The following is a 27,525-nucleotide window of genomic DNA, read 5'->3' as shown; positions in this document are numbered from 1 at the left end:
CACAACCTCCCTAGGTAATTTATTCCAGTGCTTAACCACCCTGACTGTTAGGAAGTTTTCCCCTAATATCCAACCTACTCCTCCCTTGCTGTAGTTTAAGCCCATTGCTTCTTGTCCTATCCTCAGAGATTAATGAGAATCAATTATCACAGAATATCAGGGTTGGAAGGGACCTCAGGAGGTCATCCAGTCCCACCCTCTGCTCAAAGCAGGACCAATCTCCAGACAGATTTTTACCCCACTTCCCTAAGTGGCCCCCTCAAGGATTGAACTCATAACCCTAAGTTTAGCAAGCCAATGCTCAAACAACTGAGTTATCCCTCCCCAATTTTTCTGTCCCCTCCTTATAATAACCATTTATGTACTTGAAAACTGTTATGTTCCCCCACCATCAATCTTCTCCTCTCCAGACTAAACAAACCCAATTCTTTCAATTTTCCCTCATAGGTCATGTTTTATAGACCTTTAATCATTTTTGTTACTCTTCTCTGGACTTTCTCCAATTTGTCCACATCTTTCCTGAAATGTGGCAACCAGAACTGGACAGCATTTTCCAGTTGAGGCCTAATCAGCACAGAGTAGAGCAGAAGAATTACTTTTCGTGTCTTGCTTACAACACTCCTGCTAACACAACCCAGAATAACGTTTGCTTTTTTCCCCAAACAGTGTTACATTATTGATTCATATTTACCTTGTGATCCACTATGACTCCCAGATCCCTTTCTGCAGTACTCCTTCCTAGGCAGTCATTTCCCATTTTGTATGTGTGCAACTGATTGTTTTTTCCTAAGTGGAGTGGTTTGCATTTGTCCTTATTGAATTTCATCCTATTTACTTCAGACTATTTCTCCAGTTTGTCCAGATCATTTTGAATTTTAATGCTACCCTCCAAAGTACTTGCAACCCCTCCCAGATTGGTATTGTCCGCAAACTTTATAAGTGTACTCTTTAGGCAATTATCTATATCATTTATGAAGATATTGAACAGAACCAGATCCAGGACCGATCCCTGCGGGACCCTGCTCGATATGCCTTTCCAACTTGGCTGTGAACCACAGATAACTACTCTCTGGGAACAGTTTTCCAACCAGTTATGCACCCGCCTTATAGTAGTTCCATCTAGGTTGTATTTCCCTAGTTTGTTTATGAGAAGGCCACGCAAGGGAGTATCAAAAGCCTTACTAAAGTCAAGATATACCACATCTATCATTTCCCTCCATCCACAAGGCTTGTTACCCTGTGAAAAAAAGCTATCGGGTTGGTTTGACACAATTTGTACTTGACAAATCCATGTTGACTGTTATTTATCACCTTATTATCTTCTAGCTGTTTGCAAATTGCTTAACTATTTGCTCTATTATCTTTCCTGGTACAGAAGTTAAGCTGACTGGTCTGTAATTCCCTGGGTTGTCCTTATTTCCCTTTTTATAGATGGGCACTATATTTGCCCTTTTCCAGTCTTCTGGAATCTCTCTTGTCTTCCATGACTTTGCAGAGATAATTGCATATGGCTCAGATAACTCTTCAGTCAAATCCTTGAGTATTCTAGGGTGTGTTTCATCAGGCCCTGGTGACTTGAAGACATCTAACTTCTCTAAGTAATTTTTAACTTGTTCTTTCCCTAAAAATCTTTCCCCACTTACAATCTATGTTTTTATTGTAAATACATTTTGTTTTATTGTTTTAACTAAACCAGTGTATTTGTATTGAAGTATTTGGAGTAACAGGGTTTGTTCATATCATTTTCTATTACTAAAATGATGACTTGCTCTGAGCTTGTCCTGTTCAGTGGGTGCTGGGCAGTAGAAGACACACATTTCTGGGGGAAAGTCTGGGACTGGGAGTTTCCTGGTGTTTCCCTGCCGTGTAATTCATGGCTGGCTGGCTATAGCACTCACAGTATAGCTGGGCATGATTTACATGGTGTGTGTGGGCAGACCAGGAATAGTTGCTCTCACAGCAAAGCAGTTTAAAAGGCACCCCAGGCTGGAGAATTGAGCGGGGCAATGTCACAGGGCTCCGCTGAGCCAGGAGTTAGTTTGTGTCCTGAGGAATTACCCATATGCCCCCTGCTCAGATCTTTGTTCCTTGCTAACCCCTCCTTCCTACCCCCTCCTTTGTAACCCTGCAATGAATAAAACCCAAGGTACAAAAAAAGTGTCCCCTTGCTGGGAATTGACCGATGGCCACCCTCTGACTGAGGCCACAGCAAGACCCAGTCCCCTTCTCTACAACAGCCAGGTGAGAGGAGGAGGAGGAGGAGGAGAGCAGAGTGGCCAGAGAGCCGGGTCTGTGTTAGCCACACTCACCTCCACCCACGCTGATGGAGAGGGGGAGGGGTCCGTGCAAGCTCCCACCAGAGCTCAGCTCCGCTTCAGGTGTGCTGGCCCAAAAGGGGGGCAGCTCCCAGCTGTTCTGCAGCCCCAGCTGTGCACAGCTGCAGAGGGGACACCTTGCCTCACAGGGACCTTGTCCTCTGTATGTTGGTCGGAGGAGTTGTGGGAGGGGATTGGTTTGCAGACACCAGAACCACTTGCCATAGGTCCAGGACACCCAAGGGCCCCTGCTTGACACCAGCTCCCTACAGGAAGGTTCTGACACTGAGGTTTCCTACCCACCAGCCAGGTCTATAAATACCCCGGGGCTCTATCAGAAGCACCATCCCTGTCCCTTGACAGATGCTAAGGATGCTTCTGCTGCTCCTGCTCCCCCTGGCCATTCTCTGGCCCCCTGGGGCTACTGCTGGTGAGTCGGGGGTGGGGGGCATCAGCCTGCCGGGGAGCAGTTTGAACCCATCGAGCCAGGCCGGGCAGCTCAGTCACGCTGGAGGGGGCCCTTCCTAAGGGCAGGAGACTCAGATAAGGCACCAGCGGCTCCTCAGAGGCAGGGAAGTCTGGAGGCAGCTGGTCCAAGGAGAAATCCCCTGGGACAGAGACAGCGAGGGATGGTTTCCCCTTAGCCACAGGCCAGTGGGTCCCACCACTGCCTAGGGGCAGGGCCGGTGCAAAGATATTTTGCACCCCAGGCAAAACTTGAGCCCCCCCCCCCCCGCATATTGATTCATTGAGGGGCAAATCCCAATGAGACTTTACAGACCCCAGGGGCCAGCCTGCCCAGGGGCTGCTCCCCAGACCAGATTCCCCCCTCCCTGCTCCCTGAACTCCCTGGAGGGTGCTCAGCCCCCCGCGAACCCTCCCCACCCTACCCTGGCAGTCCCCACCCTGAGTCCACTCACTGGCTTTGCCGGGCTTGGGCTGCTGCAGCAGCTCGGCAGGGAGGAGCCGCCTTCCGGAGTCACCAGAGAGCCAGAGTGTCCCGCTTGCGGCAGCAGTGAGCCCCAGCCATGAAGGAGCCGGTGTGGCACAGGGGGGCAGTAGCCCTGCAAAGGCGGCTCCTGCCTCTCCTGTCCAGGCTTTGGCCTGGCGCCTCCCCCCGGGGGCTCCTGCAGGCTGCAGCAGATGCATGCGGGTGCCAGCCCCCAGGCACCCCCCAGCTCCCCCCTCACCACGCTCAGGCTCTGCAACTCCCAGGCATGTGAGCTGCCGCTGCCCCTCCTGGAGCAGGCTCAGGGCCACAGCCTGGGCAGGAGGGGCGGGAGGGGGCGGCTGCTGCCCCCCCTCCTGCTGCGCCGGCTCCTCCATGGCTGGGGCTCGCCACCCCCGCAAGCCGACGCTCTGGCTCTCCAGTGCCTCCGGAAGGCGGCTCCTCCCTGCCAAGCGAGGGCACCACTTTTTAGCGCCCTCAACCACTTGCCACCCCAGGCAACCGCCTAGTTCGCCTAGTGGTTGCACCGGCCCGGGCTGGGGGCTCTGGGGTTACAGAGGCTGCAGCTGGTATCACTGGAGGCAGCTAACCTTGCTCTCTGCTAGACCCCCAGACTCCCTTCAGTCTAACTCTCTTGGGAGGGGGGTGTCTGCCAGGGGAGACCATTGAGGGATGGGAAGCTCAGCCCCACACCAACCCCTGTGTGATCCTTCCAGAGACACAGGATGGATCGGACGGGGGGGTCCTGATCCCAGAGGACTTTGTGCCGCCAGCCGCCCACTCTGACTCTGGGTAAGTCCCTCCCCTGGAGCCCTGCGGGGGGCAGGGAAATATGTCCCGGGAAGGGAAAGGGGGTTCCCAGCCCAAAAACTTTTTCAGGACTGTAACAGGTTGGACTCACCCCCGCGGCACCTCCTGCTGGTGCTTCTGGGAATTAGCTCTGTTCCAGCCTTCAAAGCACCCTCTGCAGGCTGGTGATCCACCTGTCTTCAGGCCCCCCGTGTCCCTCCCTGGACCCCGTGCCCTTTTACATGGGGTGCTGCTCCCTAGCAGTAACCCCATTCTCTCTGGGTTTCCCCTCCTCAGGGAACCCTCACCCTCTATCCCCACCTTGCCTCAGTATTTGGCTACTGCCAGTCATTGTCTAGCCCCACACTCTGGGGCAGACTGCAGTATCAGCCTACTCATCACAGGCAAAGGGGTTTGGACCTGCTGCTTTGGCCTACCCCTGGGCTGCCCTCTGCAACCCTCAGTACCTGTTGGCCCTTCACTAGGCCACAGCCTGGGGCTTTCCAGGCCAGAGCTCCCCAGCCCTGCTCCACTCAGGTACTCTATGTCAGCTCCTAAGCAGCCAGACCCATCTCCCTCCATAACCAGAGAGAGACTGTCTCCTTGCTTCTAGCTTCCCTGGCCTTCTTATAAGGCCCTTGGCTCAGTTTGGGGCGTGGCCCCAGCGGCAGCCACTTTCCCAATCAGCCCAGCCTAGAGCAGCAGCTCTCAAGCCCTGCCAGGCTGCTTTTAAACCCCTCACAGCAGGAGCAGGGTCCACCCTGCTACAAGGACTTCCAACATTTCCCCCTTCTGCGTCAAGATGAAACCAAGTGTGTGGGGTAGAGACCCCCCCCATTACCTCAAGGGTTGAGCAGTCCTCTGGGAGGTGACAGACCTGTTTTAACCCTCCCCCCTTCTCTGTATGGGGAACAAGGACTGGAACACACAACTGGTATCTCCCTAGTGAGGGCCAGATCCACTGAGCTATAGGAGGAGGGGGATTCAGTCTCCCCTATTGAAGCTGCTCCACTGTGTACAAATAACTAGCTTCTCACAGGGCCACAGCGAGATCGAATGACTGCATCCCAGTGGTTAGCGCATCCGCCTGGGAGAGGGAGATCCAGGGTCCAGCCCCCTGCTCCAGTGACCCATGACCTTATCCACAGTGGGACAGCTTCAGCAGGAGAGATTCAGCGAGACCCCCACAGGCTGTCCCCTGGCTCCATGATTGGGTGGGGAGAGCCCAGCTCTGAATAACCAGGAACTAGGGGACAGATGTGGAGTCAGGTCCTTTAACGCCCGGCCGGAAGGCGTCAGATACCATGGGGATGGGCATGGTGCAGGAACAGACAAAAGTGCAATATGATGCCCAGAGGCAGAGAGCGGATTGGCATGGAGGGGAGGGAGGAGTGGGCAAGTGGGGCCGACACACTAATTCACACAGAGCGTCGTGCAGCTGAGTGTGCGCCCGCCTGAATCAGTGCAGAGCTCTGGGCCAGCTGCCGAGAATGGGGCAAGTAGGGGGCAGGTGGGGGGCAGGCAGCTGGGTGGGGAGAGGGTCTGGAATGGGGGCTGTGCTCCCCCCCCATGTCACCTCAATCAGCCTCTGCCCTTCAGCCACATTGTCCCCTTGCTCAGCGCCTGCAAGGCCAATCGACGGGACCGGAGCCGCCCACAGATCCAAGTGCGTCCGAAGAGTCACCATCAGGTCTGTACCAACGGGCTATGTGCCAAGGCCCAGGACCTGCTGCTGCAGGTAATGGGGGGTAGCGGGGAAGCTGCATTCACAGCAGATGGGAGCCAGAACCGGCCTCGACTCCACTGCAGTCACAGGTGACTCCGTATTGATCCCGGGGAGCTAGGAGCCGAATCTCAGCAAAAGAGTAAAAGGAAGTTTAGGCGAGATCTGCACGCTGGAGTCCCACGTTCTATCCCTAGCTCTGGGAGGGGAGTGGGGTCTAGTGGCTAGAGCAGGGGGGCTGGGAACCAGGACACCTGGATTCTGTCCCAGCTCTGGGTGAGCAGTGGTGTCTAGTGGTTAGAGCAGGGGGGCTTGGAGCCAGGCCATAATTGCCAAACAAGTCAAATTGACATTATGTGTAGACTGGGGTTGTGGCCAAGGCTCTCCACAGGGGTGTAGGGGACCTGGGTTTCATTCTCTGTCTCGTAGGATGGGATTTTCGATCCCTTACAAGAGCCTTGAGGTCAAACCCTGGTGGATTCCCATGGGACTCGAGCATTGCAGTGGGAGTTGAAAAGCTGAGGGTGAATCTCTGTGCCTCGGTTTCCCCATCTGTAACATGGGGATAAGAACCCTTTCTCGCTCTGCTTTGCCCATTTCAAGTGTAAGGGTTCCCCTCTGGATCTGTGCAGCGCCCCGCACAATGGGGCCCTGATCTCAGTGGGGGCAATGAGAGCAGCAGGGCTTTAGGGGTAGAATGGGCTGGCAGGGAGAGGGGTTCAGTCCCAGGAGGTTCCATGGTGGAGGCAGATCCCCACCCTGTGCTGTCTCCATCCATCTCCCCCCTCTCCGCACTGCAGGTCCATCCAGTGACAGACACAGCGATGGCCCTGAGGGAACCCCGCCCTGCGCTCCTGCTGCCCCACATCCTGCTGTCTGGTTCCTTGGGCCTGATTGGGGAACGTAACGAGTATGAGCAGTTCAAGAGGAAGCACGTTGATTTCCCTAAGACCAGTAACACCCAAAACGAGACCTATTGCAACTACATGATGAAGAAACGCAACATGACCAACAATACCTACTGCAAACCCTTCAACACCTTCATCCACGACACTGAACAAGCCATCAAAGCCATCTGCAAAAAGAAAGGGATACTCGACAAAGACAACATCTACAAGAGTAATACAGCCTTCAGTCTCACCGTATGTAAGCTGGACTCTCAAAATGTCCAGTCCGGTCCTGTCCAGTCCTGTACATATGAGGGAAAAGAAAAGACTTCCAAGATCCGCGTGGCTTGTAACAATAACCACCTGCCCGTGCACTTCGAAAACACGACACCAGCAGCACCCATGTCTCTAGAGAAGATCCAAACCCAAATGGGTCGCACCTCGACTGGGCTGCCCCGCACCCACATGGAGTGCAAGCAGGGAGCAGCTCTGAAACCTCAGCTGGGGCCAGAGAGCTGAGCACAAGGGGGGACAAACAACAGAATCAAACCTGTATGGCCCCCGCCAGCGCAAGCAACCTGCCCCAATGGGGAACCCCCCTGCTACCTGTAGCGCCCATTATACAGTATAGCCGCCCCTCACCCTCCCCCACCCTCTGCTGCCCCTAGTCCCCATTATACAGTATAGACACTCCCTCCCTGTGCCCACCCTGTGCTGCCTCTAGTGCCCATTATACAGTACAGCCGCCCCTTCCCCACCCCCACTCTCTGGTGCCCCCTAGTGCCCATTATACAGTATAGCCGCCCCTTCCCTACTCCCACCCTCTGCTGCCCCCTAGTGCCCATTATCCAGTATAGCTGCCTCTTCCCTGCCCCCACCCTCTGGTGCCCCCTAGTGCCCATTATACAGTATAGCTGCCTCTTCCCTGCCCCCACCCTCTGGTGCCCCCTAGTGCCCATTATACAGTATAGCTGCCTCTTCCCTGCCCCCACCCTCTGCTGCCCATTATGTAACACTGTGATCCTCATCTAAGAGCAGGGCCCTGAGATGCTAGGGAGATGCCATCAATAAATAATCAATCCAGCACTGTCTGGGTTGGTAAGGGAGTGTGGGATAAAGCTTGTACCAGGCTGAGCCCTGGATGCTGTTACTGGGCTGGATTATCTTGCTGCTTCCTGCAATAAAACGCATGATTGCAAATGCAGTATGGCTGGGTCTGCTTTTGTGCTGAACTTGATGCAGAGAAGACAGATTTTTTCTCTCTCTCTCTCTCTCCCAGCTGCTCCCTACCACGACCACTGCTGACGGGAGTATGGCTAGGAGGTGTTGGGAAATGATTTCCAAGTGCCTTCTCCACTCCTCAGAGATGCCCCGCTTTGATGTGACCCCCCATGTAGGGGACCCGGCTGGCTTAGTTTGGCAGCACCTGAGTCTGTCCCCTGTCCGGGGCGCTGCTTCTGATCTGGCCCCACATTTGGGGGACTAGGGAACAAGTATTTGTTAATGGGCTCTTCAATCCAGCAGAGGAAGGTCTAACACCACCCAGTGGCTGGAAGTTGAAGCTAGATAATTTCAAACTGGAAGTAAGGTGTAAACTTTTACCAGAGAGAGTAATTACCCATTGGCACCAGTTACCAAGGGTCCTGGTGGATTCTCTATCGCTGGTTATTTTTACATGGAGGCTGGAAGTTTTTCTGAAAGCTCTGCTCTAGAGTAAAGGGACCACATTTCCTGAAGTAAAAACGGGACAGTCCGGGATTCGCCTGAGCCTCCCGTGCAGGGCTCACTGGGGTCACCGCCTCTCACCCTCCCCCGCCACCCAGACCTGAGCAGCCCAGCCCCGTGCCTTGGTATCGATTAGTGGATAGATGCTGCAGGTATGGTAGATGTTGCCCTCTGGGGAAGGTATGCCAGCATTTCTGGAGCAGGCCCCGCTGCATTGTGAGCAATTCTTATGCCATAGTGCGAGGGCCGATGCCAGAGAATAGAAGGGTTTCAAAGTCCCTTAAAGTCCCTGGGCCATTCCCCAGATCCAGCCCCTTCTTCCAGCTGAACTCCACTCTGCTTTGGCAGGAGGAATCAGCGACAGGGGATCCAGGTGTTTTCTTGTGGAACTTCCTAATTTACACTGGACACTCAAGTCCTGGAGCAGAGGGGTCACAGCAGCAGGCAGGAAATTCCCCCAGGCCAGAAATCCCAGCTCTGCCCTAAGAACTGAGTCTGGTTAAACAGATTCAGGCAGACAGCAAACTCCCGGGGTGGGCGGGGGGGTAGGGGTGGTGAAAGTTTCTCCATTCCAGCTTTTTTCAGTGCATTGAAAAAAAAGTGTCAGCTCATTAAAATTGCAGGGGGGAAGAGCATGTCTGCATTTCCTCCAATAAATTCACTTTTAATCAGAAAATAGAAAGTTTCCAGCCTGACCCACTGAGCTGGGAGGAGGGCGGGGTAGGGTCAGTCTCCTCTGTTGACGCTGCTCCATTGTGTCTAAATAATTACACAGTAACAGAGCCAAAGTGAGAGCAAATGACTGTAGCTCAGAGGTTAGTGCACCCACCTGGGAGGGGGGACCCAGAGTCTAGTGCCTCCTGCTTTAGTGTCCATTTTCCTGTTTGAAGCTGTTTCACTGTGGGTAAGGAGAGATTCAGCGAGACCCATACAGGCTGGCTGGCTCCGTGTTTGCGGGGTAGGGGAGAAACTCTGCTCTGAATAACCGTCAACTTCTATCTCCCAAACACACACCATGGGAGAAACGTGGAGTCAGGTCCTTCAATGCCCGGCCGGAAGGCATCAGACACCACGGGGATGGGTGTGGTGCAGGAACAGGCGAGGTTGCGGTGTGATGCCCAGAGGCAGAGAGCAGAGGGAGGTCATCAAGGCAGGAGTGGGAGGAGTGGGCGAGGCCAGGCAGACACACTATTTTTGTACAGGCAATCGGCCGTGCACAGAGCATTCTGTACCTGAGCGTACGCCTGCCTGGATCAGCGCAGAGCTCCGGGCCGAGAATGGGACTGTGACAGGTTTCACTTGCATGAATGCTGTGGGGAAAGTAAATAGGGAAGTGTTATTTACTCCTTCTCATGACACAAGAACTAGGGGTCACCAAATGAAACTAGCAGGCAACAGGTATAAAACAAACAAGAGGAAGTATTTCTTCACTCAACGCACATTCAACCTGTGGAACTCATTACCAGTGGATGTTGTTAAGGTAAAAAGTATAACTGGGTTAAAAAATAATTAGATAAGTTCCTGGAGGATATGTCCATCAATGGCTATTAGCCAGCATGGGCAGGGATGGTGTCCGTAGCCTCTGTTTGCCAGAAGCTGGGAATGGGCGACAGGGGATGGATCACTTGATGATGACCTGTTCTATTCATTCCCTCAGAAGCATCTGGCACTGGCTGCTGTCAGCAACAGGATATTGCACTAGATGGACTTTTGGTCTGACCCAGTATGGCCCTTCTTATGTTCTGTTGTAAAAGTGGATACAATAGTCTCTGTCACAACTCTCATTTTGGAACAGTGGGGCTGGCATGGTTAAAGAGGAAAAATGTAATCTGAAAAAGCCTTTCCCTTGCAGACAGGCTCTAAAACAGAGAGCGGGCTGTGTGTTGTGTGTCCTTTTTCTCTAGTGCTGTGTTCCTATGGCTGAATAAACCCTGCTCCAGGAGGCTGTTTTGGGTCACTGAATTCCATTGGCTGCACGGAAGAACAGCAAGTGCTGAGACCAGGCTACAAATGGTTAATAGACCTGGGCCAGGTCTGAGAGTAGGAACATTGTGAAGTTGCCATGGTACCAGGCCTGGCACCTGACCTGCTGTGCTCACAGAGAGAGCAGGGGTGCTACTGACCCTGGAACTGTGATGCCAACTAACAACTTCAGGGCACCTTGATCTCCAAAGCCTCCCTGTGCTTCATCTGGCATCAGAACAGCAGATCTAGCTGTCAGGCACCATGGGGGCCCTGTTACGCAGAGCCAGCATGGCCTGAGGGGAGCGGGTGGAAGGGGCGCTGTAGCTCCCATAGCCAGTGTGACGATGTATCCCATAAGGCTTTATGGAAATATGCTTATGAATATATATGACATAACTGGAATATGTTCTGTGCTACATATGCCATGTAACATATCTCTGTAAAGGTTATGATCTACTGAATGTATTAATCCTATTTGTATGCATGTATAATTTTTGTATTCAAAGTTATGAATATTGGCCGTGTACTGGCTTGATTTCTAAACAACCTTAATAGAGCATTTGGTCAGTTCCTGAAGAAAAGAATTCGCAAAGTTAAGTGTCCAATCAGGAAGCACTTAAGGAACAGTGCATCTTGGAATGCTCCAATCCACATAAGAAGTCTTCCTGGGAACATTCAAGATACCATGTGGGCAATGGCTTCTGCCTGTAAAAACTGTGAGTCATGCATGGACATGTGACTTGCCCAGGTGACTCCAAAACTCCATCTTGCAGCTGGACTTTGCATAGGAGAGAGGAGGGGGTCTCCACCCACAAGAGAAAGTCTATTTAAGCCCATGGGAGACCTCTTTGTTTTGTCATTAGCTGGCTAAAGAGAAAGCATCTCCACTCCCAAAGATACCTGAAAGAAACTGGAACAAAGGACAGTGACTGCAAGGGGTGTGAGTGATTGCTGGACCTAGATTAAAAGGAGATTAGTCTGTAAAAGGGAGCGTTCTGGAACTGGTGAGGATTGTATCTGTATTCAGTTGGATTAGACATAGACTGGTGTGTTTTGTTTTATTTTACTTGGTAATTCACTTTGTTTTGTCTGTTACTACTTGGAACAACTTAAATCCTACTTTCTGTATTTAATAAAATCATTTTTTACTTATTAATTAACTCAGAGTATGTGTTAATACTTGGAGGGGGAAAACAGCTGTTCATATCTCTCTATCAGTGTTATAGAGGGCGAAAAATTTGTATGAGTTTAGCCTGTATAAGCTTTATACAGGGTAAAATGGATTTGTTTGGGTTTAGGCCCCCTTGGGAGTTGAGCATCTGAGTGTTAAAGACAAGAACACTTCTGTACATTGCTTTCAGTTAAGTCTGCAGCTTGGGGCAAGAAATTCAGACCCTGGGTCTATGTTGGAGCAGACGGGCGTGTCTGGCTCAGCAAGACAGGGTGCTGAGGTCCCGAGCTGGCTGGGAAAGCAGGGGCAGAAGTAGTCTTGGCACATCAGGTGGCAGCTCCCAAGCGGGGTTCTGTGATCTAACCCATCACAGTGGTGTAGTCGGCAGGATCTGTGAACAGCTGATTGCTTTGAGATACTGGTAGTGATTTTAAGTTGAGAACAAACAAAGTGGTTACTGATTTGTTGTTTTCTGTTTGCTTATTTCAGGTAAGGGAAGTAGGAACAGAAAAGGAAGCAAAATAAATAATATTGAAAATCAGAAGACGCTAGAACTATACAAGTTACAAATTGCCCAGAAAGGCTGAACACCGGGCACTGGGAAAGTCTCTCTTAACTAAGAAGCCGCTGAGCTGAGTGTATCTCAGTTTCAGTGAACTGCAGAGGGGTGTGGCCCCCCTCTGTGTCTGTGCTGAAGCTGACTGGAGTGTCTAACTTAGTAAGGGCTTGGCTACACTTACAAATTTGCAGCGCTGCAGCAGGGTGTGAAAACACACCCTCTGCAGCGCTGCAAATTGCGGCGCTACAAAGCGCCAGTGTAGTCAAAGCCCCAGCGCTGGGAGCCGCACTCCCAGCACTGTCCGTTATTCCCCACAGGGATGTGGAGTACGGACAGCGCTGGGAGAGCTCTCTCCCAGCGCTGGCGCTTTGACTACACTTAGCGCTTCAAAGCGCTGCCGCGGCAGCGCTTTGAAATGCAAGTGTAGCCAAAGCCTAAGACAGGAAGGGAGGGGTGCCTGTTCTGGCAGGAGGGGGTTTTCTGTGGTATCCCAGCTCATCAAGTGACAGTCTCAAGGGAAGACAATTGGAAAGTGATTTGCAATTTGCCCGGGAAAAGGCTGCCCACCAGCAAACCCTGGACTTAAAAGACAAAGCAATTAAGACCCAGAAGCAGGAACTGGCTGTAATGGAGTGGAAGAGGTGCACAGAGACATGTATCCCGGAGCTGGAAGTTGGTGGAAGAAGGTGACTGCTGCGGTGGGAACAAACCCCAAGAACTCTAGCTGGAAGCAAACCCTGTCTGAGTGAAGGGGAGGTGGGATTTTGCTGGCCAGTGAAAAGTCTTTCATAGCTGGTAGCTGTGAGCCTACAGCTGGATCAGGGTCTCTTTCCCTTTTGGGGGACACAGGAGTGTCTGCACCAGAGGGGAGCCCCAGAATGAATTTATACTGCCTCCACCATGGTCAGTGTCCAAGTCTCTTTATGCAAAAGGTCTCTTGTCAGGTATCATTACAAAGCTTATAATCTATTGAGTGTGGTCATCCTATTTGTATAAATGTACCACTCTTGTATCTGAAACTAGAAATATGAAATATAACTCTGAAGGCCTATTGTAATTATGCAAAGTGTGGGCCATTAATGGTGGTTTGGAATCTTGATGGCTCCCATCAACCAGGACAATTGTCTGCAGATGGCTCTGTTTTACCTGTAAGTCTTCCTGTATATGTGTGTGCTGGCAAGTGGGTAATGAAGTCTTGCAGTGACATGTGATCATCTTTAACCTGGTGTCTTTCCATGGAAAAGGAGGGGGCGGGAACCCAGAGGGACAAAGGATTCCCGCCTTATGCAACAGATATATAAATGGGTGGAACAGAACAAAGAGGAGAGGAGCCATCATGAGGAATCCCCTAGCTACCACCTGAGCTGGAACAAGGGCTGTACCAGGGGAAAGGATTGTGCCCAGACTAGGAAGGCATCCGGTCTGTGAAAGAAACGTACTGAAACATCTTTCAGGATGACGTATTATCTGTACTCAATTGTATTACTGTATTAGGCTTGTAAAAGCAGCAAAGAGTCTTGTGGCACCTTATAGACTAACAGATGTTTTGGAGCATGAGCTTTCGTGGGTGAATGCTTGCATCCGACGAAGTGGGCATTCACCCATGAAAGCTCATGCTTCAAAACATCTGTTAGTCTATAAGGTGCCAAAAGACTCTTAGCCTGGATCTGTAAAAGCAGCAAACATGGCTACCCCTCTGATACTTGTATTAGGCTTAAATTTCCATGTTTTACTTTATTTTGCTTGGTAACTCACTTTGTTCTGTCTGTTACTACTTAGAACCACTTTAATCCTACTTCCTGTATTTAATAAAATCACTTTTTACTTATTAATTAGCCCAAAGTAAGTGATTAATACCTGGGAAGTGGGGGGGGGGGGAACAGTTGTGCATATCTCTCTATCAGTGTTATAGAGGGTGAACAACTTATGAGTTTACCCTGCATAAGCTTTATACAGGGTAAAATGGATTTATTTGGATTAGACCCCACTGGGAGTTGGGCATCTGAGTGTTAAAGACAAGAACACTTCTGTCAGCTGCTTTCAGTCAAGTCTGCAGAGACTTTGGGGCAAGTATGTAAACTCCGAACAGGGGTGGGATTTGCAAACAATCTAGGGGATTTAGGTGCCCATTTCTCATGAACAGTAATTGTTCCAGTCCCATCAACAACACACACACACACACACACACACAGAGCTGGGCTTCTCCACTCCAGCATGGGGCAGCAGGGGGACACACCCTTTGGGGTTCCCATCACTGCACATAAAACGTTTGAACGCCGGCGTAACCTGTATAATCTCCCCAATGCAGTTCCCAGGGCTGGTCTCTAGGAGGCGACCTGCCTGTTTGGGACACAGAGGCAGTGCTTTGCCAGAGCCTGCAGCGCGATCCCGAGATGTCTCAGCAGCTACAGAAACACAGCAAGGCAGACAAGGGGGCGTTAACACCCGCTGGCGCAGGCGGAAGGGCAGAGCGTGTGATCCAGAAGATTACAAACATTTCTGGGTCCGTGCCCCTCATGGTCTAGCACAAAAAAAAGTCACAAAAGTCAAGGATGGCCAAACTGAGATTTTCGGAGACCATCACGTGTAAATATCCTGCTTCTAAAAATAGCCATTTCCTGGCTCAGGTGTGGGGGGCCCATAACATTCAACACCCCCCTAGAAATAGCAGACAAATAAGAGCCAAATAAACACCTGGTGTAAAGAGACAGCCACACCCACTGGGGAGCTGACCCAGTGACATTAATGGAGCAGCACTGATTGACACCAGCTGGGATCTGGCCCTTATTGTCTGTTATGGCCACTTGTCTGCCTTATAAATCAGCTCTAAATCTCTATCTGTGTGTGGATAATCTGTGTTGTTCCTTCAATGTCACGCCTCATTTATTGTAACCCGAAGGCTGTTCAGTGACTGGGATTAGATCTAATCCAACAGCACAGGGACCATGGCCCCACAGGTATGGGAACTATAATGTTCTGTGTTTGTTTCCCTTTTACATGATTGTCGCCCTCCACTTATGGGACGAATTGCATGGCAGGGGAAGGAGAACAAATATTGAAGGTATAAACCATTGGAAAAGCACTGAAGAGTTAGGGCCCCGGGGTTCTATTCTTGGCTGGGTGACCTAGGATCAGTCACTTCCTCTCTCTCTGCCTCAGTTTCCCCATCTGTAAAACGGTTATGATGATAGTTCCTTTATAAAGCTTTTTGTGATCCTCTGATGTGAAGTGCTAACGAAGAGCTGGGGATTGTTAATCTATTAATGTGACTAGCTTTGAAATAGTAAAAGAAAGTGCTTGAAAGGAAGAATCTTAATCAGTACCCTGGGTCAACAGAGAAATAAAGTCACTGAATGACTACAACAAACTAAGCCCACTAAGGAAAGGTTAAAGCATAACGTGTCCTGCACCATCGCCATCTCCTGGCTATTGGTGGAAGTAGCAGGGAAGCAGAGGGAGACTTGCCAATGGACTGAGAGTCCATTGGCAAGTCTCGAGTAGGGTAATCGGTGGGGTTCCCCCTCCACCGGCCCCTGCACACGGGGTGTAGATATGAGGCTGCCGTGTGGCCCCTCCCAGTTTACTGAGTCCATCTAATAAGCTGCAGAACTGGAAAAGTGCATCCGGGCCCTTAGCCCAGCCTCTCCCTCCCCAGGCCTTCCAAGTAGTGGGGAGGCTGAATAGCAGAGTGTGCGTGTCCCTTTGATTTGATTCGATCTGAGCGGTCCCTTGCTGAGTCTGCAGGCTTCCTAGGGAGACCTGGGGGGACCAGACTGAGCAATGCAGGGTGCAAGTTTCTCTTCCGTCAGCCCAAGTGTGCTGGCCTGAGAGAACCTCAGCAAATAACTTTTAAGAAATTTCTTCTGATGCGTTAAACTAGTGGCTTTCAAGGCAAACACTAGCAATAGCCTTGTGAGAGGCCCTCAGACACAGCGCAGCGTCACTGCTTGGGGAGCGGCCTGGCGCATAAGAACGGGGTTAGGGATAAATGACTGGTGACCAATGATTGTAATAAACGGAATGAGAAATTGTGGGGATCCGTTGCTCTGGGGTGTAACCGCTCAGTGTAAGTTGATTGCTGGCCATTGTCTGTGCCCATTTCATGCCTAGAATCTTTGGTGCCCACAAACTTGATCTTCAAATCTCTGGATCCTCACATGTTGTGACTCTTGATGAATGAATAAACCGTATGGATCGGATCAAAATCACTCCGTGTCCCAGCTTGAGCTGTGGTGAAAGGGCCCAGACTGACCCACCCTCGACACTATCCCGGCCAGGGCCGCCTCTTGCACCTCCAAACCCATCTCTTGAGGTCTCTACTGCACCAGGAGCCCTTTCCACATTCCCCCCACCCGCGACTCCTCCTTCTTCTCTCCTGTACCCTCACCACCTCCATCACCCTCTTCTGCCTTCCCTCGATCCCCCCTTTCTTTGGCACCATCCAACTGTCCTCCTGAGCCCCCAGGTGTGTTCCCAACTCCCCTGGGAGACAGGGAGGTGACTAGAGGGTGGGGGGAGCCCTGAGGGGCTGACAGGGGAGGGGGTTTCCTTGCTGAAGTTCAATTTAGGACAAACTGATGAGCGATTTCCCTGCAAATCTCCACAGTCCAATTTTTTTCTTTGTCCACTCGACCCGCCTTCTACAAAGTACATTTTACCCACTCCTGCTGTTATGGCAACGGGTCCTGGGGAGCACATGGGGTCCCAGTCCCACTGCAGGGCTCTCCATTGGGCTCCCACCTCCAGCTCTCAAGGCCCCAGCTCCCCTGAGTTAGGATGTTATAGGGGGCTTAGGAGGCTGCAAGGATTGGAAGGGGACGGCTGGTGCTTACAGGGGGGCTGGGCTAGAGGGGAAAGCAGGAGAGGGGAGCCGGCAGGCTCTGAGACGGTGGCTGGATTTGGGGCATAGCAGAGGACAGAGACAAAGAACTGGGGAGACTGAGAGTCCCCCGGACTGTGTGAGTATATGGCTGAGGAAGTCTGGATCTCAGCTCTAGGCTCCCCAATCTATTCCCCAGTCACCCCAGGAGAAATTATGCTGGCAGCGAGGCAGGCAGGGAAGTAGCCCCTGCTCCATAGGATTAGCAGTGAACTGGTCCCTGGTGGAGCACTCGGAGGAGGTGATTGGCTAGTTCAGCAGCTGACCCACTGGCCTGACATGCCATTCAGGGCTGGAAGCTCACTAGAACCTTGTGATTTTTAACGGTGAGGAGAGAGCCAGCTAATTCTTCTGCCCACCACCTCCCCAAACACACCCAGCTGGCTGCATGGGCAGGAAGTGATTTATTGCAAGAAACAGCAAGAGAATCCAGCCCAGTAACAGCACCCAGGGCTTAGTCTGAGATACACTTCTCCCAACATCAATCTCACCACCGCATGGGTAAGGGATGGGACGGAGCAGCTACACCATATAATGGGCACTAGGGGCAGCAGAGGGTGGGGGTGGGGAAGGGCGGCTATACTGTATAATGGGCACTAGGGGCAGCAGAGGGTGGGGGTGGGGAAGGGGCAGCTGTACTATATACTGGGCACTTGGGGCAGCTGTGGGTGGGGGTGGGGAAGGGGCGGCTATACTGTATAATGGGCACTAGGGGCCAGCAGAGGGGCGGGAAGGGGCGGCTATACTGTATAATAGGCAGTAGGGGGCAGCAGAGGGTGGAGGTGGGGAAGGGGCGGCTATACTGTATAATGGGCACTAGGGGACAGCAGAGGGTGGGGGCTGGGAAGAGGCGGCTATACTGTATAATAGGCAGTAGGGGGCAGCAGAGGGTGGGGGCAGGGAAGGGGAGGCTGTACTGTATAATAGGCACTAGGGGCAGCAAAGGGTGGGGGTGGGGTGACTACTCTGAGCAGCTGTGGAAGGCTCAATGGGGATTACAATGAATCGTGGGGCACTAGACATCCAGAAGGCTGTTTTTTTCCACGCTGTAGACTCAGTGGAAGCTGCGTTAGCCGAGTGCTCGCCATGGTCAGTCACTCTGATGTCAGGGTCCTCACCATGGACTCGGACGCCTGGCTTGAGCCCCCCCAGTTCCTGGATCTCATGCCGGTGCCTTGAGCCGAGGGTGGATCCAGGAAGGGTCAGGGACGGAGCCGGGGAGCCCCCAGCCATGGAAGTGTCCGTGGAGAGCGAAAGCAGCAGGACGCCCTGGCTCCCGCCCCAGGCCTGGCCGCCCGGCTCTAGAGGTTCCTGTCGTAGTGCACGGGCAGGCCCCCGACACACGCCACGCGGATCCGCCGGGTGCTGCTGCCCCCGCGGTAGTTGCAGGGCGGGCGGGTCGACCCCCCAGACAGCCGGCAGATGGTGATGCGGTAGCGGTTGTTGCTGTCGTACAGGTTGCGGGTGACGTGCCGGCCTCCCCTGCCGCAGATGTCTTGGAGCTGGCTGGCGGGAGCGTGGATGAAGGTGTTGGTGTGTTTGCAGGGGCGGGCCATGCCCCGGCGCTGCATCATCATGTTGCAGTACCTCCGGTCATCCCGGGCCCTGGTCTTGGGGTTGTCAACGTGCTGCCTCAAGAACTGCGGGTAGCTGGCTCCTTGGCCGAGCCGGGCCAGCCACCCAGCCAGCAGAACCAGTCCCAGCAGCAGCATGGGGTGGGGTCCCTTCGGCGCCATCGCTGCACCTGGCCAGGCGTCTACCTGCGGGGTGAGGGAGGGGACATAGGAAGGTGATACTGGAAGGGATAGCCGGGGTCTCTGTCACAGGCCACCCACTGTACCAATCCAAGTCCTAAGGGTACCAAGAGCCATCTCCAAGCTGATTAGGTCATTCGCCCCCGCCCCCCGGCTGTTCCCTAACCTCCCTCCTCTGCTGCTTAGAACCCATCTCATTTCCAGCCCAGTGGTGCTTCATGGCCAGTTTCTACCCATTTGATCTTGTGCCAGCATTGTCCTTTAGCTGCAATAGCTCCTCTCCCTGTCTGGTATCCCCCCCTCCACCCACGTACTCTAGTTTCCTCTCAGAAGATCGACTCTCTGCTCCCCTGACCATCCTAGCAGCCCTGTGCCTGCTCCAGTCTGAAGTCATCTCTCTTGAACAAGGGTGACCAGAATTGCTTGCAGGATTCCAGACAAGGTCTCACCAGGGCCGTGTAGAATGGCATTAATACTTCCCTACCTCTCCTGGAAATGCCTCACCGGATACGTCCTGGGATCGCATTTGCCTTGCTCGCAGCTGCATCACACTGGTGGCTCATAGTCCTGTTGTGATCAACCCCTGCACCCGGGTCTTTCTCCTCCTCTCTCATTTCCAATTGATGAGCCCCCAGCTTATGGCAGAAATTCTTGTTAGTCCCTACGTGACTGACCGTGCACTCTGTACCATTGAACTTCATCCCCTATCCGTCACTGCATTCCTCCGGGTCATCCAGGTCTTCCCGTAGGATATTCCAGTCTCCTCTTCACTGACTTTGTGTCATCAGCCAATTTCAGTAGCACACCCCTGCTTTTTGTGCCAATGAAAATATTAACTAAGACTGGTCCCAAGGCCAATCCTTGAGGAGCTCCTCCAACCCAATCATTCCCCTTTCAGCACAGCCCTTGTCATCTCCCCGGCAGCCTGTTCCTTACCCACCCTACAGTTTTGTACTAAGCCCCAACTTTGCTAGTTTAATTAATAATTTCTCAGGTGACACCATGTCAAATGCTTTACTGACGTCCAGACAGATTGGATCTGCCACTTTTCCCTGGTCTAGTGAATCAGTTTTCTTCTCAAAGAAAGACATCAGGTTAGTCTGGCCCGAGCTACATTTGGTAAACCCATGTTCCGTTACATCTCCTTTTCCTTTGAGTGCCGTGTCTTTAATGATTGTTTCCTTCAAAACTTGTTCTAAAGCCTTCCATACTCCTGAGGTCAGACTAATGGGCCGGGAGCTGCCTGGATCACTTTTCTCCCTTTCTTAAATATGGGTGGCACATTTACTGATCTCCAGTCATATGGCATCACCCCAGATTTGGTAGATTTATTAAAAATCCTTGCTACTGGACTTGCAGTCTCATGTGCCAGTGTTCTGGGATGGAGGTTACCCAGTTCCTCAAACCTGAGTGTATTAAACGCTATGAGTTTTGCTTCCACAGGATATACACTCATTCTCATCAACCATCCTGGCTGCGTCCCCATCATCATCCTTATTGAAAACTGAGACAAAGTATTCCTTTGGTTTGGGGCCATCCCTGGATTGTTCCTAACCTTGACATCCTCATCTTCATCCACCCTCCCTGCAAAGCAGTCCCATATCTTCTCTTCTCGTTCTCTTTTTATGGTTGTGGCTCAAGAACCGGCTACTTTTCATTGCAAGCGTAACTCATCCAGTCTTTTGGCGATTCTGTCTATCCCTGCACTTTCTGACCTCCAAGAGGAGTTTTCTTTACCAATCAATCCCTTCTTCCATTCCTTGCCGACTCTCTTCTTACTCCCAATGTCCTTCTTGAGCTGGCTAGTCATCCAGTTAGGGCTGGAGCTTTTCCCTACAAGTTTGTTCCCCTTGCTTGGGATGCAAATTACAGATACTTTTTGCACCTTTGAGATTCCAACTCTCCTCCACAATGAAGTTCCTGAGCTCTTCAGTCCAACTGACTTCGCTAACTAGCTCCCTGCATCTAGCAAAGTCTGCCCCTTTGCAATAGAAGCCCATAGTTGCCCATCTTTTATGATTATCCCTCCACTTAATTTAAATGGAACCAACTTGTGCTCACTTGACACACAATTATTTCCAGCTTTTCTATGATACCCTCACTACTTACCAGAACCAAGTCTAACCCAGCATCTCCTCTGCTTGGTTTGGTGGCTAGTTGATGAAGAAATCGGTCATCGATCCTGCCCAGGAATATGAGTCAATAACCATTATCAGTAGTAGATGTTCTGCAATCTATACCCCGCAAGTTCAAGTCTCCCAGAATGACACTGTTCTCTGTAGAATTTCTCTCTCTATTAATATTATAGATCTATCACTCCTTATCCAAATCCAGCCTGGGGTCTATATCTGCCCCCAACATCCCCCCAGTTAAACCTCTGTTACTGTCCTTCCCCAAAGTGATTTGGTCCCAAGCAGATTCTATTTTGCTATTGCTTCTTATTGGTCTACCTCACCAGTGTACAATGATACCTACCCCTTTACCTTTATTTCCCTTTCTCCTGACCTCACATCCCCTTACATACCAGCATTCCAGCTATTCCACTATGGTTCTGTTACCCCTAGAATATCCGGTCTCACTTCCTGCACCACTCGGTCTAGTGCTTCCCCCCAGGCACCTCCCCTTCACGTACAAATATTGCGTCTGTTTCTCTCTGCCCTCGCCCGGTGTTCTAGCTGGATTGGGCACTGTCTTCGGTTGCCTATGTTCCTGCCCTCTGGGGTTCTTTAATAGTGCCTCATCTGCCTGATTTTCCTCTCCCTGTGTAATAAAACTAGGAGACACATGTCTCCATTTCCTAGTTTAGAACTTGCTATCAATCAAGGTGAGAGCAGATGGAGACAATGTGAGCTGGGAACCTGCTTCCACCGTTCATGGTACCAAAGCTGCTCCAGTTCCCATTACTCCTCACACACCCCTGTGTCCCTCTTTGGCCCCATCCCCATCCCCAGTCCACCCCACATGGCTCCATCCCCATCTCCCTGTCGCTCTGACTTTCTCACCAACTCTGCTCTCCTGGTGCCTTTGCCCCCAGCTGGAGAGATGGACCCAGCCACCGACGGAGTGGAGAGTCCCCTGAATCTCCTGCTGCTCCAGACTCTGTTATATGGTCCCCAGCAGGGCAGGTGGAGGGCGGGCAGCTGACCGGGCAGCACCTGTGTCTACATGGCAGCGAGGAGCAATCAGGAGGGGCAGGAGGGGTGTTAATTCCCCGCCTTCACTGACTGGTCTCATTGTTCTGGCCCAGGAGCCAGAACGGGCTGCAAGGTCTCCAAGGTCTTGTGACCTGCCCCGAACACCTGGGTTCTCTCTGCGCAGCTTGGCAGCTCCAGGTGGGACTGGAGCCAGCTCGATGCATGCTGCCTGGTCCGGGACCAGAGGCTCAGGGTATATAGGCAGCAGGACTGGGTGAATTGCATGGAACAGGGAAGGCCTGGCTGGCTCAAAGGGGCCTTCGATGGGGAACATGAAAGCGACGGGGCTGGAGCGTTTATGGGGGCAGAGAGGGCTAGGCTGATGGCTGAGCACCTGATAGGCGCGGGGACATCCTGGACACTTGAAACCCAGCTCCTGAGGATGGGCCATCCAGCCTCCCCAGACAGGGAATGTTGGCAGTGCAGCTAATGTTAGCCCAGCTACAGTCAGCCTTGAAAGAGAGACCGTTGCCTAGCAGTGAGGGGAGTTCAATGCTGGCACAGCGTCCCTGGGGACACACCAGCTGGGGGAGTCTTTACCACACGGGACGATGTCTTTCAAACAGATCCAGCCGCTGGGAGAAATTCGCCAGGGGTCAGGGTGGGTGGTTGTGGGGTCCCTTCTGGCTTTTAAATCTGAGAACCTCAGTCTCTCTGTTCAGCCCTTTCTGTCATGGGCCATGGAGAGAACAGCACCTCTGCATTGCCTGCAACATCCTCATAACTCTCACACCGCTGCTGTAGGATCACGACTATCATCCAATATCAGGCTTCAGGGCTTCAGCTTGCAAGGGTCAGGAGAGCTTGGTGTGCTGGGGGGGAGGGGTAGCTCAGTGGTTTGAGCATTGGCCTGCTAAACCTAGGGTTGTGAGTTCAATTCTCAAAGAGGCCACTTAGGGATCTAGGGCAAAAATTGGTCCTGCTAGTGAAGGCAGGGGGCTGGACTCAATGACCTTTCAAGGTCCCTTCCAGTTCTAGGAGATTGGTATATCTCCAATTATTACCTTTTATTCTGGGGATCAGGCCACAGCTGGAGACATTGGATGGGGTGATCTAGAGACTCCTGGCTGACTGGTTGATCTTGACCACATGCACAGGGTCCAACCAATGGCCAGCTTTGGGCTAGGGAAGGAAACTCCCCCCTGGGGGGATGACATCTGGGCATGTCTCAGTTAATCAGTTCCCTACTGTGAGGGGTCCCCTTGATCTCTGCCTGGTTCACAACACTTCAGTCTCCCAAGGACTGTAATGTTTTGCTCTCAGTAAGGTCTTTAGCTTCAATGCAGGGGTACCTGGCCGACGTTTAACAGCCTGTGCTGTATGGGAGGTCAGGTGAGGTGATCTCATGGGCAATCCTGGATTTAAAGCCTGCAGAACTGGGAATCTCTGCCGGTCTAACTCCCAGTGTGGGCAATCGTGTTCCTGAATGAGTCTGGCTTCTCAGGCCCCGTCTGGGCTTGGACGAACAAGGAGGTGGTGGAAGCGCACAGGGGCTTGAAGCAAAACAGCACGATACTGGGTGTGAGCTACCAATTTGGTCTTTAGTTAGCCACGAGAAAACACAATTTTTTTTGTCTGTAATGTTGACAGATAATCTGAATGTTTCTTTGCAAGCAAATTTTCTGTATTTATTTAAATGTTCACAGTTGCGTTAAATTATGGATTTTATTTTTATCGAGTTCCATTTCCCCAGTTGCGGGAAATTAGGTGGGGTCAGGCAATCAGTTCGGGGGAGGGGGAGGTCAGACAATAATTGTTTAATGCCAGGAGTCACTGCAATTCAAAAGCTCAAATGTATCACTATTAAAACACAAATTGGCAGAATCACATGTGGAAATGTTCAGAGTAAATCGCCTTAAATCAAATGCCAACAAGGTCTCAAGGGGCATTTTTCTGACTTTTACCAGTCGGTACCTGTCGATTGTTGTCGATGGCTGGAAGTTGAAGCTAGATAAATTCAGCGTGGAACTCAGGGCTACATTTTTAGTGGGGAGGGTAATTAATCAATGGAACCATTTACCCAGGGCCATGGTGGATTCTCCATCACTGATGATTTTTAAATCAAGACAGGATGTTTTTCTCAAAGCTCTGCTGTAGGGATTATGGTGGGGCAGATCTCTGGCCTGGGCTATAGAGGCAGTCAGACTGGGAGATCACAATGGCTCCTTCCGACCTTGGGATCTACACCTGCCCCCAGCCTCTGTTCCATGCGAAAAGAGCCACTTTGCTCCTTGAGATGTTCTGTCTCCAGTCCGTAGGGGTGGGATTAGACGCCTCCCTCGAGAGATGGGTGTTTTAAATTACTGCCTTAGCCCACTCCGCCAGCTGCAGCAGGTTCTCAGGGATGCCTCCTGGTAGTCTCTCCTTCCCCAGCCCCCCTCCCCGGCACCTCCAGCTGCAGCACCGACCCCGGAGGAGTTTGCTACCGGGGGAGCCCAGCTCCCGCTCTCCATTTCCCAGTGGCTCCCTGAGACAGCAGGGGGGTGTAATGAGGGGATCAGCAGAAAGTCTGGCCGTGGTTATAAGGGGGATGGCAGGAGCTAAGTGGGGTGCTTGCAACCCCTCCCAGCTCCCAGTACCGGGCTTACAATGGTGCCAAGGGGTCTGTGGCACCGGGCCCACACTCAAAAGGGGCCCCAGTGCCTGGACCGTGGCCCCACCCTCCTGCTCCACCCCAAGGCCCCACTTCCACTCGGCTTCTTCCCCTGAGACCACACCCACTGCTTGCTCCTCTCTGCACTGGGGGCAGCAGCGGAACAGGGGCTCGGGGGGGGGGGGGGGCTGACCGTGCTGTGCAATGGGCCCAGGCTATATTGATTTGTCGTAGTGCACAAGGAGCCCCCCCACACAGGCGATGCTGATGCAATGGGTGCAGGTGCCCCCGTTGTAGTTGCAGGCCGCTCTTTCTGATCCCCCCTGCAGCTGGCAGGTGGTGAGGGTGAAGGAGGCTTTGCTGTCTCGCAGGTTCCCACTCACTGGGGTCCCCCCAGAACCGCAGATGCTGGTGATGCTGGTGGCGCTGACGTGGACGAAGGTGTTGGTGAACTTGCAGACTGGCAAGGTCATGCCCCAGCGCTACTGGTTGCAGTGGGTCCTGGCGTCCGAGGCGGCAGTCCTTGGGTAATCGACGTGCTGCCTCAGGAACTTCTCGTAGTGCCAGCCACGTGGCCAGCAAGACTAGTAGCAGTGTCGGGTGGGGTCCCCTCTGGGCCATGATACCTCTGCTGCTGGCTCGCCCTGCGGTGGGGAGGAAATGGACGGATGGACAAGGGGGAGGGGACCTGTTTGCACCATGGGACCTGCACCCACTCATCCCCTCCAGGCCCTCCACCCCACAGGGAGCTCCTTGCAAACTGCAGGCTAAGGCTGTCAGGCAGGCAGTTGCTTCATGACAGACTCCAAAACTTCATTGGTAGAGTGTTAAAGTTACCTGGAATTGCCTCAGCTTCAATGCCAAGTGTGCCTGAAACCACTAGTTAAAGAATTAAGTGGAGCACACCAGCTACCCCCAACAACCATCACTCAAAGAGGGCAGAGTTAAAGGTACATGGCTGGGCTGCATTTATTAGGTTCTTTCTTTTCTTTCTTTCCCCATATCTATCTATCTATCTATCTATCTATCTATCTATCTATCTATCTATCTATCTATCTATCTATCTATCTATCTATCTATCTATCTATCTATCTATCTATCTAAATACACCCCTCCCAGCAACCAGGGTGTGTGATATTGCCCTTCTCCATGAATTAAGGCAGTTCTCTCTTTTTGCCACGTGGATTCTGTTTGGTTAGTGGCCAGTGGAGGATAAGAGAAGAGGGATTCCCACATTAGACCAGCTTGAGGGTCCAGCTAGCTCGATATCTCCTCCCAACTTGTGGCCAGTACCACCTGCTTCAGGGTGGGGAAGACCTCTGCCCTCTCCTCTCTCTTCTCCCCCACCTCTCATAGACTTTACAGCCAGAAGGGACCATCATGATCACCTAGTGGGACCTGTGGAAGCCAGTAAATAATTAACAAGGTTTTGAAGAGATCTTAATGAATGTTAGTTAGCATGAGTTAGGTTAACTGTGACCCTGGTGACGTGAGGAAGCAAGATAATGTAAGACAGAGTGAATTGTGTGAAAGTTATTACGACCTTGCAATGTGCAGTCTTGCAGTCTTGTTTTTCTAGTGAGATAGCAGGAAAACTTATGTATAAACAAAATGTATTTGTTGTTTTTTACTGTCTGTATTATTGCTAGAAATTGTCTGTAAAAGGTATAAAGGCTTGCTGTGATTGTTTACCAGTTGAGAGACCTGTCCAGGACCCTGTGTCCTATGGCACTCTCTCCCTCCATGGTAATTACTGGAGAAATAATAAAGTATTTGATTTTGCTGCATCCAAACAAAAAGTGAGAACTGAGTTTTTCTTCGACAATTTGGGGGCTCGTCCGGGATGGCAACGCCCACGGACCCACAGACAACTACTACGGATCATTCCCCTTCGAACCCCATGGCGCCACATGAGAGGTATGAGACCTTTTGAAATCTCTATTGGGGTATCGGAGGAGGACTTTCCGTGAGGACGTCTGTCTCTCTGTTGGGCTCACGCCATCTGAACTTATTGACTGTGCAGCAGGATCAGATGCAAAGTGGTATTGGGGAGAGGCCCCAATAAGGTTAGTTTATTGCAGTACTGGGAACTGCTGAGTTGGCCAAGGAAATGCATAAGGTAATGCATAAGGTAATGCATAGGTAAATGCATTAGAATGCACCGGTGCTGAGGGGTTTTTACCGCCTCAAGAGGGGTTGTCATACCGCCTCATGGTATTGGTCCGGACCAGGTAAAGATGCATCATGGTTTAAAAAAAAAAAAAAAAAAGATAAAAAGGTTGAAAAAGGGTTAAAAAAAAGACAGAAAAAGAAAAAGGAAGAAAAAGAGGCCTTGGTGTGTGTGTGTGTACACCAGTGTGAGTGGCTGTTATCGGGCTAGCCCAGTTACTAGTGGATCTTTAGGAGATCCGACCCACGGTGGGCTGACTCAGCCTGGCATAGTCCGGCGAGGAAGCTGCCTGGGTCTAGGAGTGTGTGAACCCATCTTCCCTCCCCTTTCCTTGTGAGTCTCTCCTGTGTGAGTGGAAAATGGGTAAGGAACTGTCTAAATATTCCATCTTACCCCCTAAGGGTACCCCAGCATATTACATGTACGTACATTATGGTCCTAAAACCTGCAGGTATTTAAATGATTGGAATCTGTATACGCGTGAAAATTCATTTAAACAATGCCCATTAGAAGGTACCTTCAATCTAGATAAGATCATATATCTCAGTGGAGCTTTAATCACAAAGAAAAACCTCTGTTACAGTGTGAGCAATTTGTCTAGGAACGGGTTAATTTGAAATTCGGCTTAGCCCTGAGATAAGGGAGAAGTTGTTTTGTCTTCAAGGTCATGAATTAGTGCGGACTATGCTAAGTGCTAAGTAAAACTGCTTCAGCCCCAACTGGTTGTGGAAAATAAAAAAAAAGGGCAAACCAAAAAAAGCAGTATAAGTTACAAAACTGAGATTGCATTTGCAAAGCTTAACGGTTCAGTGAGATCCAACAGTTTTTGCAACCCTGAAGCCGGACAGGCAG

General features: G+C 51.6%; 2 protein-coding genes and 1 pseudogene across 3 annotated transcripts; 1 reads left to right on the top strand and 2 right to left on the bottom strand.

Moving 5' to 3' along the window:
* The first annotated feature begins 2,675 nt into the window (after positions 1-2,675).
* Positions 2,676-7,330, top strand: LOC120381184 (brain ribonuclease-like). Of its 2 annotated transcripts, none has more exons than XM_039499331.1 (4): positions 2,676-2,745; positions 3,981-4,056; positions 5,674-5,743; positions 6,577-7,330. In XM_039499331.1, the coding sequence occupies exons 1-4, from the start codon at positions 2,679-2,681 to the stop codon at positions 7,180-7,182; spliced, it is 819 nt and encodes a 272-aa protein (XP_039355265.1). In that variant the 5' UTR covers positions 2,676-2,678; the 3' UTR covers positions 7,183-7,330. The 2 variants fall into 2 exon arrangements, with proteins under 2 accessions (XP_039355265.1, XP_039355264.1); XM_039499330.1 differs by having other exon boundaries at positions 5,653-5,743.
* Positions 7,331-18,263: 10,933 nt separating this feature from the next.
* LOC120381188 (ribonuclease-like) lies at positions 18,264-19,251 on the bottom strand. The gene is made up of 2 exons (XM_039499336.1): positions 19,201-19,251; positions 18,264-18,722 (listed from the first exon to the last, which is right to left on the bottom strand). Exons 1-2 carry the CDS (start codon positions 19,240-19,242, stop codon positions 18,264-18,266), a joined length of 501 nt encoding a protein of 166 aa, XP_039355270.1. The 5' UTR covers positions 19,243-19,251.
* A 5,467-nt stretch (positions 19,252-24,718) lies between these two features.
* On the bottom strand, positions 24,719-25,124 carry LOC120381195 (annotated as a pseudogene).
* Between the last annotated feature and the right edge of the window lie 2,401 nt (positions 25,125-27,525).

Source organism: Mauremys reevesii, linkage group 13, assembly GCF_016161935.1.
Source record: "Mauremys reevesii isolate NIE-2019 linkage group 13, ASM1616193v1, whole genome shotgun sequence".
Classification (NCBI taxonomy): Eukaryota; Metazoa; Chordata; order Testudines; family Geoemydidae; genus Mauremys; species Mauremys reevesii.
This window is presented reverse-complemented; position numbering and strand designations above follow the sequence as displayed.

What these genes read in the sequence shown, in the direction of transcription:
- LOC120381184 (XM_039499330.1), top strand. Translation starts at nt 2,679, where the DNA reads ATGCTAAGGATGCTTCTGCTGCTCCTGCTCCCCCTGGCCATTCTCTGG. An exon ending in GCCGCCCACTCTGACTCTGG is followed by an intron (nt 4,057 to 5,652) that starts GTAAGTCCCTCC and finishes TCTGCCCTTCAG; the next exon opens with CCACATTGTCCCCTTGCTCA. An exon ending in GTCCGAAGAGTCACCATCAG is followed by an intron (nt 5,744 to 6,576) that starts GTCTGTACCAAC and finishes TCCGCACTGCAG; the next exon opens with GTCCATCCAGTGACAGACAC.
- LOC120381188 (XM_039499336.1), bottom strand. Translation starts at nt 19,242, where the DNA reads ATGCGATCCCAGGACGTATCCGGTGAGGCATTTCCAGGAGAG. An exon ending in GTGAGGCATTTCCAGGAGAG is followed by an intron (nt 18,723 to 19,200) that starts GTAGGGAAGTAT and finishes CTCACCCCGCAG; the next exon opens with GTAGACGCCTGGCCAGGTGC.